Source organism: Gorilla gorilla, chromosome 3 (assembly GCF_029281585.2).
Source record: "Gorilla gorilla gorilla isolate KB3781 chromosome 3, NHGRI_mGorGor1-v2.1_pri, whole genome shotgun sequence".
Classification (NCBI taxonomy): domain Eukaryota; kingdom Metazoa; phylum Chordata; class Mammalia; order Primates; family Hominidae; genus Gorilla; species Gorilla gorilla.
In genome coordinates this window covers 96006382-96021519 of record NC_073227.2, presented here as the reverse complement: position 1 = coordinate 96021519, position 15138 = coordinate 96006382, and the positions used below count along the sequence as shown (strand labels likewise).

General features: G+C 36.3%; 1 protein-coding gene across 2 annotated transcripts in view; it reads right to left on the bottom strand.

Annotated features, from left to right (window-relative positions):
* The window catches only part of USO1 (USO1 vesicle transport factor), a 92221-nt gene that overhangs the window by 35705 nt on the left and 41378 nt on the right, over positions 1–15138 (bottom strand). For both annotated transcript variants that reach the window (XM_031010465.2, XM_031010462.3), the window contains exons 5-8: positions 10266–10366; positions 9896–9998; positions 9683–9738; positions 6008–6128 (exon numbers count right to left, since the gene is read on the bottom strand). In XM_031010465.2, the coding sequence (XP_030866325.1) occupies positions 6008–6128; positions 9683–9738; positions 9896–9998; positions 10266–10366 (381 nt within the window). The remainder of the gene's footprint in view (positions 1–6007; positions 6129–9682; positions 9739–9895; positions 9999–10265; positions 10367–15138) is intronic.

The following is a 15138-nucleotide window of genomic DNA, read 5'->3' as shown; positions in this document are numbered from 1 at the left end:
CATGGTGGTGCATGCCTGTAATCCCAGCTACTCACGAGGCTGAGGTACGAGAATTGCTTGAACGTGGGAGGCAGAGGCTGCAATGAGCCGAGATTGTACCACTGCATTCCAGCCTGGGGGACAGAGTGAGACTCCATCTCAAAAAAAAAAAAAAAAAGTCAAAATTTATCCTTGATCCATGGGCGGCAAAATGCATGTTGTGTTAACAGTATGAAAACAATATTATTGGCCGGGCACAGTGGCTCACGTCTGTAATCCCAGCACTTTGGGAGGCCATGTGGGCGAATCACGAGGTCAGGAGTTCGAGATCAGCCTGGCCAACATAGTGAAACCCCATCTCTACTAAAAAAAAAAAAATACAAAAAATTAGCCGGGCACAGTAGTGGGTGCCTGTAATGTTAGCTACTCAGGAGGCTGAGGCAGGAGAATTGCTTGAACCTAGGAGGCAGAGGTGGCAGTGAGCCGAGATCACACCACTGCACACCAGCCCAAGTGACAGTGTGAGACTCCATCTCAAAAAAAAAGAAAACAGTATTATTCTCTTTTTACATCTCCATCAGAGCTCTTGCGTGATCAGGTGCATTGTCAATGAGAAGCAATATTTTGAAAATCGTTTTTTCTAATGCACTGGGCCTAGAAAACCATGCTCTTACACAGAAGTGTAAGAGATGTGTGTTCAGTAAATGTGTGTTCAGTAAATCATGCTATTACATAGATGTGCTGTCTTCCAGGCTTTGTTGTCCATTTATAGAGGGCAGACAGAGTAGATTCAGTATATTTCTTAAGGGTCCTAGGATTTTCAGAATGGTAAGTGAGCACTGGCTTCAACTTAAAGTCACAGTGCATTAGCCCTTAACAAGAGAGTCAGCTTGTCCTTTGAAGCTCTGAAGCCAGGAGGTGACTTCTTTCTAGATACAAAAGTTCTAGATGGCATCTTCTTCCAACAGAAGGCTGTTTTGTCTATGCTGAACATTTAGCATAATTCATCAATTATCTTAACTAAATCTTCTGGATAAACTTGCTGCAGTTTCTACATCAGCACTTGCTGCTTCACCTTGTACTTTTGTTAGGGAGACAGCTTCTTTCCTTAAATCTCATGCAGCAACATCTGCTTGTTTCATGCACAATATCCATTCTTCCAACTTTCCTTGTGCAGCTTGTTCACCTCTCTCAGTCTTCACAGAATTGAAGAGTCAGGGCGTCACTCTGGATTATGCTTGGCTTAATGAAGTGTTGTGGCTGGTTTCATTTTCAATCCGGACAACTAAAACTTTCTCCATATCAGCAATAAGGCTGTTTTGCTTTCTAATTATTCATGTGTTCACTGCTGTAGAACTTTTAATTTTCTTAAGAATGTTTCCTTTGCATTCACAACTTGGCTATTGGGCCTAGCTTTTGGCCTCAGCTTTTAACATGCCTTCCTCTGTATCTTCAGCAGAGAAAGCTTAATCATTTCTAGCTTTTGATTAAAAGTGAGAGATATACAACTCTTCTTTCACTTGAACACTTAGAGGCCACTTTGGGGTTATTAATTTGCCTGATTTCAATATTGTTATGTCTCAGGGAATACGGAGGCCCGAGGGAGGGAGGGAGGGGAAGAGGGGAAGAGAGAGTGGGAGAGAGAGAGGATGGGCCAGTCTGTGGAGCTGTCAGAATGCATAAAACATTTTTGCTTAAGTTTGCCCTCTTATATGGGCACTGTTTGTGGTACCCCAAAACAATTACAATAGTAACATCAAAAATCGCTAATCACATCACCATAACAGATATAATAATGAAACGTTTGAAATATTAATTGTGACAGAGACATGAAGTGAGGGCGTGCTGTTGGATAAATGGAGTCAACAGACTTATTCAATGAAGGGTTGACACAAGCCTTCAGTTGGTAAAAAACATATTCCCTGGGAAATACAATGAAATAATGTATGCCTGTACTTTCCAGTTCCCCCATCATTAATATATTGCATTAATGTGGTACATTTCTTGCAATACAATTCATAAATGAATACTAATACACTATTATTAATTAAAGTCCACAGTTTACATTAAGGTTCACTCTCTGCTATAAAGTTCTGTGGGTTTTAACAGAAGTATAATCTCTTGTCTCCACCATTACAGTATCATACAGAATAGTTTCATGGCCCTAAAAAATGCCCCGAGCTTCACCTATTCATCTCTTCCTTCCTCTATCCCCAAATCCCTGGCAACCACTGATCTAAATATTTATGGTCCACATAGTCTTGCCTTTTCCAGAAGGTCATATACAGCCGACCCTTGAACAACAGTTGGGTTTGAACTGCACGGGTCCACTTATATATATGTTTTCTTCCTCTCTGCCATCCCTGAAACAGCAAGAGCAATCCTTCCTTTTGCTCCTCAGCCTACTCAACATGAAGATGACAAGGATGAAGACCTTTATGATAATCCACTTTACTTAATGAACAGTAAATATATTTTCTCTTCCCTCTGATTTTAATGTTTTCTTTTTTCTACCTTATTTTACTGTAAAAATCGAGTATATAATACATACAACATACAAAATGTATTAATCCACTGCTTATGTTATTGGTAAGGCTTCTGGTAAACATAGTCTATTAGCGGTTAAGTTTTGGGGGAGCCAAAAGTTAAAAAGTATATTTTCAACTGTCTGGGGCATTGGTGTCCCTAAACCCTAAGTTATTCAAAGGTCAACTATAGTTGGAATAATATATTATGTAGCTTTTTCAGACTGGTTTATTTCACTTAGCAATATGCCTTTATGGTTCCTTTATGTCCTTTCATGGTTTGATAACTCTTTTCTTTTCATTGCTAAATAACATCCCATTGTATAGATGTAGTACAGTTTATCCATTCAACTACTAAAGGACATCTTGGTTGCTTCCAAGTCTTGGCAATTATGAACAAAGGTGTTTTAATATTCATGTGCAGGTGTTTGTGTGAATATGTCTTAAACTAATTTGGGTAAATACCAAAGACCGTGATTGTTGAGTCATAAGACTATGTTTAGCTTTGTGAGAAACCACCAAACTGTTTTCTAAAGTAGTTGTACCATTTTGCATTCCCATCAGCAACAAATGTGTTTTTGTTGTTAAACATCTTCGTCATCATTTGGTGTTGTCAATGTTTTCTTTAGTTTTCCTCATTCTAAAAGGTATGTAGTGATATCTCATTGTTTTAATTTGTAGTTCCCTAGTGATATATAATGTTGAGCATCTTTTCATATGGTCATTTGCCATCTGTGTATCTTTTTGGTGAGATGTCTGTTCAGATCATTTGTCTATCTTTAAATTGGCTTATTGTTTTCTTATTTTTCAGTTTTAAGAGTTCCAAATATATTTTAGATACAAGTCCCTTTTCAAACACGTGTTTTGCAAATATTTTCTTCTCATCTGTGAAGTATCTTTTCATTCTCTCAACAGAATCTTTTGCAGGGCACAAGTTCTCAACTTTAATGAAGTCTCATTTATCAATTTTTTTCTATAGCTCACACTTTTGGTATTGTATCTAAGAATCAATTGTTTCATTCACAAACCTACCATGCTATTTGCACTGGTTATTAATTAAATACTATATAAAACTACCAAAATATGTGTGAAAACAGTTATTTTTCTGAAAATTAAATTTAAGTCTTTGGCAAAACTCAATGAAAGGACGTCACTAAAAATACAGCTGTTAAATATGGATAATACAATTCTAAAAGATAGAAAAGTAATTTTAAAAACCCAGATATATCCTGCAATCTATTTTAAAGAAAACAAAATGCAAATCCTACATGATATATTATAGGCGTGATGTATGCAACGAAGATGATGAAAAACTTTAATCAGCATACCCATATTCAAAGTAGTAGTTCTGGCCCTATTCCAAAGATTAGTACATAAATATACACCTTTATTTTATCACATTTAACTTTAAAATGCTTAAGGTGCACATTTTAAAGCTTTTCAAGAATTCCTGATTTAACTAGACCTAATCTCTCCAGATTAGAGGCTTCCTCACGTCCTATTGAGGAACCATGTGGATCCTCATCTTATGAGGAGGAACCACTCTATCTGCCTCTTAGGTAGGACCATAAATATCTATTAAATATGGTCTGCCATTAGGACCATCTGAAGGCTTTGAAGGAAAAAGCATGTCAAAAGCCCTCACTACAACTGGCAGGCCTTCTTTCCAGCATGCACCTTAGTGAACCCTAGAGCCTTAATGGCCACTATCACTTACAAAGAGCCACTGAAACTTGTCTTAGCAACTAGGAAAACTTAGCAAATTCTATCTTTCCTTAAAACCCTATTTTCTTCAATTGCCTCCAAAAATGTACACCTCTCTGGTCATCTCTGCTTTCCCAGTTTTTCATTTTACAATAGTTTGCATTTCCCCTCCCCCATTTAATCTTTTCAAACCCTTTCATGATGCCATTGCCAACTCTCAGATATTGGTTAATAAAACACCCTATAACCCAATTATATCTTGAAATGCTCCGTTTCTTTAAAGAATCTGCTTTATCTTGTAATGTTCTCAAGTGAAAGTAATTCATGTTCTCAATCCCATGTACCTTAGAGTCAGCATGTTGAACCTGTGACCCTCCCAGCCCAGCGTACTTTCGAGACACCATAGTTCCTCTACTCTCATAAAAAACTCCTGTTCCCTTGAGGCTTGGCTATATGGCTGTACCATCTCTTACGACTTCTCATTGCAGATATATAACAAATTCATAGTCACTATCCTTTGTCCACGGAAAACATCACTGGCATCTTGCTTAAAGTCTTCTTTCTCTAAGCTCTGCTGTCATACTTAATTTTAATTTCAACAGCAACCCGTCTAATACCTAGACCACTCAGTTTTTTTGCCTCATCTTTGGCGATAATCCTCTCTTACTAAAACCTATTTTTGTGGCTCAAGTATTTTCAACACATTTGTTCTATGGCTTCCTTGAGTCTCTTGGCCCACCAACCAAACGCTTTTTAGAAACCCCCTTGTTTTTATTTCCTTTCCTATCTAGCTTAGATTATAGAGATTTTCGTTTCTTCCATTCTACAGAAGTGGAATAGGAATATACTATGTTCTCTTGTCTTACTGTCTTTTCATAGCACCTTCCCAGAAAAGGCCCAACCCTGTGAAAAACTATGAGTTTTTTTTCTATATTTGCACCTAGGCAGCTGAGTGCTGCTAGGGGAGAAAATAAATTACACACTCAAGTAGTTGGTGCTATTGTAAAATCATGGTGAATACCCTTAATGGGGCCCTTATCCCCCTTTTTATTTTTTTGAGGCAGAGTCTCATTCTGTTACCCAGGCTGGAGTACAGCAGTGTGATCTCAGCTCACTGCAATCTCCACCTCCCGGGTTCAAGTGATTCTCGTTTCTCAGCCTCCCAAGTAGCTGGGATTACAGGTGTTTACCACCACGCCCAGCTAATTTTTGTATTTTTAGTAGAGACGAGGTTTTGCCATGTTGGCCCGACTGGTCTCGAACTCCTGGCCTAAAGTGATCCACCCACCTCAGCCTCCCAAAGTGCTGGCATTACAAGTATGAGCCATCAAGCCCAGCTGGGGTTCATATCACTTTGAAAGTCTTCCTAATTATAATAATTAACTAGCTCTCCTATTCTCCAAAAGACTATTTCTAACCTTTCCCATTAATTCTCAATTGTGTCCTCCCTATTCACTCAGTATATAATTCTGCCTTCAACTCAACTCCCTATCACCAAATCTGCAAAAGGACATGAATAATAATCTATAGCTTCAGAAAAATAAAAGAAACCTAGCAATACAGTATTTGAAGAGATATAGGTGAGATTTTCTAAATAAGGAAAGACACCAGCCTAGATTGCAAAAGCCTAACAAATATGAAACAGGATAAAGAGAAATCGATAGTCAACATGCCATAGTGAAAGAAAAACAAAGAGTATAAATAAGAGTCCCCATTTCTCCCTCCAACTGTATTCCCTATACCCTAACAAGTCAGTGAGTACAAAAGGAATGTCTTCAAATAATTTCTTCATACTATACCTCCATCACTGTTCCCCTCCTCTGAAATAATGTCCAGTAGTCTCTCGAAAGCATTTTCAAAAGCAACAATTTTCTGGATTGCACCATTGCTTCTTGTTAGTGCCTGCAGTAGTAAGACGCCCTATAGAGAAGAAAGAGAATGTTTAGTGGAGTACAAAATTTATGAGACATTTTAAAATTACTTCAAAAATCACAGAATTTTAGAACTGGCAGGGATTTTGCAAGCCCAACTCCTTTACTTTATACATAAGGAAAACAAGAACAGAATAGTTAAGCAATTTGTCTCCCTAAGGTTATAAACCTCAAAGAGACAGACACTAGACTAGAATCCTCTTCTAACAATTCCTAGTTATCTTTCAACTTTATGATATAAACATACTAGAATTCCTTTATATTCATTAACCACTACATAGCTTTCATTGCAGCTAAAGAGTTGAGCATGAAAGTATCTGTCTCAGGAATGCCACTGTACCTGCTTCACAACAGTAATAATGAAAAACTTGCAATTCAATAATATAAATCAATGAACACCACCACAGTCTAGTAGAGAAAGTTCAGAAATTCTTGTAAACATCTGGCCTTCAAATCCCCAAAACTTGATTCTAAGTCAAAATAAAAAAGGAAGACGAAAATTGATGCTTCATGAATGGCATGTCCAACACAAGACAATTCACAGCAGCCATTGCCTCTGACTTCCAGTTTTTCTCAGCTCTTGGTAAGCTGGATATAGTTTATATATTTTATAATATCTTTATCATTCAATAAAAACTCACTGTTACCCATTTTTGCTTATTTTGGTATTATGCAATTTATGAGCCCCTAAGTATTAAATAATAGCATGATGGTAAAAGAGACAACAAATATTTTACGAAAAAAAGCACAGATATTATTGTAGAGGAAGAGGAATAGCAAATAGGTAGTAAAAAGTCCCATAGAGGCAAACTAGCTGTTGGCTACCAGTACTGAGTAGGTAAGTATTCATATAAGACAAAAAATGCCTATGACTTTATTGGGCTTACTCCACTCATTTTCTTGTCAACTTTCAACATTAATATGAGAGAAAAAGGTGAAAACAGTTATTTTTGGATGTTTAATTCTCCCACTTAATGCTGCCAACTTCAGTTTAACTACTAACAAAGAGAAGAAGAAATACAGTGGAGAAAATATTTAGGCTCTGAGTTAGATAAAGTGGGTTTAAAAACTGGTTGCCCAAACACTGTTCCCCAAAAACTAATGTTCCCCAAAAACTGTTCCCCAAAAACTAATGAAATAAAAAAATAAAAAACTGGTTGCCCTACTGACTAGTTGTGCCAACTTTAAGCAAATTACATGAACTTATAGTATACTCATGTAATATCTTTGTCACAGGGTTTTTATAAAGACTAAAGGAGACAAAATAAGTTCTATAGAACCCACTAGCTTTCAAGGTCTTAGTATATTTTAGTTTCTTTTCTCTTTATCCTCTTGAATAGGTTTATTAAAACAAAAAAATGGTTATAAAACATGTAAAAACCAATAATCCAGACATTACAACAAAAACAGAACTTAATCTGTGATCATAAAATTAATAAAAACCAATATAAATAGACACTTATTTGTCTGTCTCAAATAAAAGTTGAAAAAAGGTTAGGAGCAGAATAAAAAGGTAAAGAGTTAAAGGAAAACAGGAGATTCCAGAATTAATGCAGTTATTATTATTATTATTTTTTTGAGACAGAGTTACTTTCTTGTTGCCCAGGCTGGAGTGCAATGGCATAGTCTCAGCTCACTGCAACCTCCGCCTCCCAGGTTCAAGCGATTCTCCTGCCTCAGCCTCCCAAGTAGCTGGTATTACAGGTGCCCGCCACTACACCCAGTTAATTTTTTGTATTTTTAGTAGAGACAGGGTTTCATCATGTTGACCAGGCTGGTCTCAAACTCCTGACCTCAGGTGATCCACCCATCTTGACCTTCCAAAGTGCTGGGATTACAGACACAAGCCACCACGCCTGGCCTAATGCAGTTATTTTTTTTAAAGAGCACTTTTATATCTGAAAATGAAAATAAGTGGTAATGAAATTAAAAGATGTGGGGAGACATAATTTATGATTCGCATGATATCCTCTTATTTAAACTGTGGGACATGGAAAGAATAGAACAGAAGCTTTAAAGATACACAGTCACATTTTAGTCAAGGAAAGATACCCCAAATTTCTAACAGATAGATACCTAGTTAAATAAGACATTTCTTAAAAATGACATTTAAATACTAAAGAATAAAAAATGTCCTTCTCGGCCAGGCGCAGTGGCTCACGCCTTTAATCCCAGCACTTTGGGAGGTCGAGGTGGGTGGATCACAAGGTCAGGAGTTCGAGACCAGCCTGGCCAATATGGTGAAAGCCTGCCTCTACTAAAAATACAAAAAAATTAGCTAGGGGTGATGGCACATGCCCGTAATCCCAGCTACTCGAGAGGCTGAGGCAGGAGAATTGCTTGAATCCGGGAGGCAGAGGTTGCAGTGAGCCGAGATCACGCCACTGCACTCCAGCCTGGGTGACAGAGCTAGACTCCGTCTCAAAAAAAAATGTCCTTCTTGTAAGTTACATACTGTATTAAGTTCACTACCTATAATACTGAATTGATATATATATATTACAAAATTTTAAGTACAACAAATTTTAAAAACTGTATCCATAGACTAGGAGTTAAGAACGCTTCAGTTTTGTCTCTACTTTGCCATTAACCAGTTATAAGGCTAAGAGCAATCCAAATGATATTTACTAAAACTTAGGATGAAAAAGTCACAGGGCCAATACCACAAATAAAAAGATGAGTAAGACATGGCTAACAAAGAACACTTAACTTTACTTGGTTTCTGTGGGTCTTGGGCATTTCACTATAAATACGGAGATTTAATTAGCTTGATATGATCTCCTAGCTCCAGAATTTAATTTTTCTAATTGCTATTTTAAATATTACAGAATTTTTATCAAGTTGTAGGTAACAATAGAGAAAAATGCTTATGCAACAAAACATACAGCATCAATACAAAATATTCAAACTTATATGCAAATATAAAATAAATCAGAATGGAAAATAAGTCCAGAGCAAATCATGCTCCATGATTAACAAGGCAAATCTTTAGAAATACACACTCAATCAAATAAGGGCAAGGATTCCAAATGTAATGCTTTGTTGGGTTTACACAGTTCAGCGTCTGGAGGTATCTCCGCTACTCTTTATGAGGAAAAGGAAATTGCAGAGGTAGAGTTTGGTGTCAAATACAACCTTTCAGCAGATAGTATAAGAAATCCTAAACTAATGGAAGAAATAAATTTGAATGGCAAAATGGTTTGTCTAACCCAAAATACTGGATAGCCAGGAAAGAATGAAACAATGTGGCCTTGTATACAACTTTAAAAGGTCATTACTCCAGCCACGCTCAGTGGCTCATGTCTGTAATCCCAGCATCTTGGGAGGCCAAGACAGGAGGATTGCTTGAGCCCAGAAATTCAAGAACAACCTGGGCAACATAGAGAGACCCCCATCTCTATTTACTAATTTTTAATTTTTTTTAAAAAAGGTCATTACTCCAACTTTCTAAATCTAACTTCCTAAAACTCAACAACAAGGATTTCATTTGCAAGAGAAAAAAAAGCCACATATTTTTGTATTTCTTTTTGAAATTTAACTTACATCATTACGTATAACTTCCCTGGAATCCGCTAGTAAGTCCATCAATCTTGAAACACCTAGAACATACAACCATGTAAAAAATGCTGGCAGACCAAAAATACAAACAGTGACTCAAATTATTAACAATTTACTAACACACCATTTCAGTCCCTTTCTCTAGGAAATGATACTCATGCTTTAATCAAAATAATATAAAAAAGATAAGTCACTTACCCATAGGACTGACTAAAATAATTTGTTGCACCTGAGGCCCTAGTTGTTTTAAAAGAGAAGTAAGAAGCTTCACACCAGGCCAGCGGACATGGAAATCAAACTCCTGCAATGTAAGAATTCAAAATATTTAACATCTGTAATTCACATTTTCTCCACTAATAACTTGTACCAGAAACTACAAGTAAAACATGGAAGTTTAGCATACTTTAAGTGATTACATAGTTCTTGAAACATGCATGTGGATCTCTTGCTATAATACAATAAACTTTACTACCTTTAAAGGTATATACATGTTACTTCCTCAATAACATCCAAAAGGCAACAAAATCAGCTTATTAAGATGACAAAAACATCAAGGTTCCCTATTTACCTCCAATAAAGATAACAGAAGAGTGACATTTTCTTGCTGCTTAATGAAAATTTCTGTAAATTGGCTTCCCAAATCTTCACTCTGTCTTGTGGAATTTTCTTCTGTAATATTCAAAAATAAAGAATTTCAATTTAATAGTAGGTTATTTTAAAATATCCTTTCATTGAAGAGTTAAGCGTGAATGATAATTTTCCTGGTAAACAATTCAACACTGGAACAGTGTGGCTGGTAGCAATATCACAATTATTATGTAAAGCTATATCCTTAAAATAATGTTCAAATTCATTTAAATACATTTTATTGGTTAAATGTTTAAATATGATATCTAAAAAAAGGATATTTAAATATTCATATTTTCTCAAGGGCATTTTTAGGTTACTCTTCTATTAGGGCATAAGGAAACAATTTGGGATAGAAATAGTCTATCTAGAATGTGGTAGTGGTTACACTTCTGTATACTTCTGCCCAAACTCAGACTACAATTCAGGGTAAATTTTATTGTATATAAGTTGTATCTCAAAACCCTTGTCCCCAAAACAATATTGAACATATAGTCCTTGCTGACTGTTAGTGTTACTGGGTTAAATAATTTAATTATGAAATTAAACCAATCTACTCCAGATTTCTCAGTATCTTTTTCATATATATATCCTACAAAATTCTTTGGCAATAAAATCAGAATTTGACATCTAATTTCTCACTTATTGTTTAAAGGATTTTACATTTGTCTTTAATGTTTAAATGTCTTTTAATTAAAGTATTTGTTGTCTCAATGTACTATGTAAAAAAAAAAAAAAAAAGTAAAGGATCACTAAAAATGAAAGCAACAACTGCCAGAGCAAACTACTTAAGATCTGCCTATATTATAAACTCAAATTAGAGATGCAAACATACTACTTCCCATTCTCTCACTCACACCAGACACAGCTAATTAATCACAGCATTGGCTGAGCGTCAGAATATTTTTCCATATAGTACTCCACTAAGTGACTATCAGCCAATGGAGCTGAAAGTCAAGATCAAACCCATTATCCCTCAGAAAATTCTTTTCTAAATGTGAGGAAAAAAACCCAGCAGATGACAGGAAAAGCAAAGCAATCCAAGATTGACAGTCATAATCCCATCTAATTGTTTATAGAGGAAAAAGAAGAGACCAAAAGTAGAAATGAAATGTTTTCCAGTTGATTAATTACCTAAATATGCTGGGTTTATGCTTCAGAAACTCCAAGAAATATTTCTCTTAATCATCTCTTATATCAGTAGAAGAATTCACTGCTTTATACTTTCATTTTAAAAGGATTACTCTGGTTGCTATGCTGAGAACACACTGTCAGTGAGTAAGGAAAATAGGCAGACAGGTCAGGAGGCATAATCAAGATAAGAGTCACATGAAGGTGGCTTAGACCTTAGATGTCATAATTTTTATTACAAAGGAATATGATTTGTTGACATGTTGCACAGAGGAGTGTGGGGAAAGAAAAGGAAGAGTGATTCCAAGCTTTTGGCCTAAAGAACTAGAAGGATAGGGTTGCCATTTACTGAGATTGGAAACACCGTGGGAGAAGCAAGCTGGAAGTATACAGAGAATCAGAAGTTTAGTTTTGGACATATTAAGTTTGAGATACCTTATAAAAATCCAAGTGCATATACCAAGTAAGAAGCTGGATAAATACTAACATAGATATCAGTGGAGAAGTCTGTGTTGGATACACACATTAGAGTGTTAAACATATAAATGATATTTAAAGTCACAAGACTGGATGACAAAGTGCAACTACAAAAATCTTACAGCTAACATCATACTTAATGGTGAAAGACTGAATGTTTTCCTCTTTAAGATCAGAAGGAGGCAAGAATGTCCAATCTCATCAATTCTAGTCAACACTGACCTGAAGATCCTAGTCAGTGCCATAAGGCAGGAAAAAGAAAAGGAATACAGATTAGAAAAGAAAAAGTAAAACTGTCTTTATTTACAGATGACATGTTTGTCTATGAGGAAAATCCTATGGAATCTACAAAAGAGCTAATAGAACTAATAAGTAAGCTTAGAAAGTTGCAGAATAAAAGGTCATACACAAAATTAATTGTGTTTCTATTAATAGATACTAGTAATGACAATCAGAAATTAAAATTCAAAAAACAGTACCACTTTCAATAGCATCAACAAAAACATTTGACAATAGGTGTGTGCTACTTACACTCTGAAAACTCCAAAACACTGCTGAGAGAAATTGAACAGGCCAGGTACAGTGGCTCCCACCTGTAATCCTAGCATTTTGGGAGGCTGAGGCAGAATTGTTTAAGCTCAGGAATTCAAGACCAGCCTGGGCAACATAGTGAGAACTTGTCTCTACAAAAAATAAAAATTTAGGCTGGCTTGGTGGCGCATGCCTGTAGTCCCAGCTACTCGGGAGGCTGAGGTGGGAGGATCCCTTGAACCCAGGAGTTAGAGGCTGCAGTGAGCTATGATTGTACCACTGAACTCTAGCCTGGGTGACAAAGTAAGACCCTGTCCCAAAAAAGGAGAAGAAAAAAAAAGAAATTAAAGAAGACCTGCAAAAATAGAGATATACTGTGTTCTTGTATTAGAAGGTACAATATTTTTATGTCAGGTTTTCACAAATTGATCTACAGTCAACAGAATCCCAAATTCTCAGTTGACCTTTTTTGTAGAAATTCACAAGCCGATTCTAAAATTGGTTTGCAAATGCAAAAAACCTAAAACAGTCAAAAGAATTCTGAGCAACAAAGTTAGAGGACTTAACACTACATAATTTCAAGATTTATTATACAGCTACAGTAATCAAGATGATGTGCCATACATAGATCAGTAGAAGAGAATAGACCAAAAATACACCCATTAACTCAAAATGGATTATCTCCTGACCTCGTGATCCGCTCGCCTCAGCCTCCCGAGTAGCTGGGACTTCAGGTGCCTGCTACCACGCCCGGCTAATTTTTTCTATGTTTAGTATAGATGAGGTTTCACTGTGTTAGCCAGGATGGTCTCCATCTCCTGACCTTGTGATCCGCCTGCCTCGGCCTCCCAAAGTGCTGGGATTACAGGCGTGAGCCACCATGCCCGGCCAAGAGTTATGAACTTTTAAAAGAAAAAGCCAAGCGTGTTTATACATGTATCAAAAGTCATCAAATTGTTTATTTACATATGTTCATTATTTTACATTAATTAGATGTCAATAAAGCTATATGTGTTAGGGGGTATCTAAGTAAAGATTGAGTGAATATCTGAATATACAATGATGAACCTCAGTGGAGAGGTCTGGGTTGGACATGCACATTTGAGTGGCAAGCATATAAATTATATTTGAAGTTACAAGCCTAGATGAAATCAACAAGGGAGGGAAGGGGGAAGGAAAGAAATCTGTGCCCTGTAGCATTCTAATATTAAGAGGTTGGGGAGATGGGGAGGAAAACTGCGAAGGAGACAAAGAGTAACCAATGAAAAAGGAAGAAAGCCAGGAGACTTCGCAGACTGACAAACAAATGAAGAAAGTACTCAATGAGAAAGGAGTGACTATCAAATACTAATGATAGTAGAATCCCCTCTGAACTTCAAGAAATGAAGTACATTACTAACACAGGTAGAGGTAATTTCCATTCATTTACAAAATGACTAGGGTTGAGTAGTTAAATACTTTCCTGAGTAGCAGTACAGTATAATGGAAGAAGCTCACAAAGATTTTTGAGTAAGACCAGTTAAACTCATATTCAACCACTTAATAGCCATGTTACTTTGGGCAAGTAGCCTAACTCTGTCAAGTCTCAGTTTCCTTATTTGTAAAATGGAGATAATGTCTTCACATGGGGTTTTCTGTGAGGATTTAAAATAAGTAAAACATCTAGCATAGGGCTTTGTAAATAATGTGCTCAATAAACAGAAGCACTGTCATCATCACCATCATCAAAATCATCATCCCCAAGACAGGATTTCTCAACCTTGGCACTACTGACATTTCTGGCCAGGTACGTCTTTGTTGTATGACCTCCCCGTGCAGTTTAAGATGAGTTTAAGATGTTTAGCACTGTCCCTGGCCTTACCCACTAGACGCAGTAGCACTCTCTTACTTCCTCTTACTGTGACAACCAAAAATGTCTCCAAACATTGCCGAATGTACTAGGAGTGGGGTAAAGGAGGGTAAATTGCCCTCACTTGAGAACCATGGTCCTAAGATTTACAACATAAGCTATATATTTACTAAGTATTCAAATGAAACAGAACCTAACAATCTTCCTTTGATGATTCAGAATTTTGGATTCTTATAAGGTTATCATTAATAAGTATTATCACCAAGATGCAAAAGACATAAGAAAAAGTATATCCTATACTTTCAGAAAGTTGTCTGTAAGTCTTGATATTTTACCTTATATTTCTCTCTTTCTCAAAAAAGTTATACGCAACCTATCGAAAAAAGTAACTGAGTTCATAATTGGACTCTAAATAAAAGTAAATTCACTGTATTTTAATTAAAATTTTATATCTTAGGTTAGTGGTGGCTTCAGAAGAATTATATCGGGAAGCAGTCACTACTTCCACTTCAGGAAAACAGGTAGAGGAGAGGATAAAGGATAAAAAACAAACAAACAAACAAAAAACAAACACCAAAAGTACACTTGAAAGCTATCATGTTACTACATAATCACAGATATACTGAGGGTATTAAGTGAAGGTGGCAGAGGATTGATGCTACAAAGGCCTGATAATAATCATAAAGAAGCCTAATACTCAAACATAACTAGAGTGGATTCAAGGGACATTCTCTGCTACAGATCTGCTTAAAGGATTTCCTGTTGTTCCTTTGTGAGCTGATAAAATTGTGTCCTAATTACTTACACATGCTTGAAGGTAAAATCT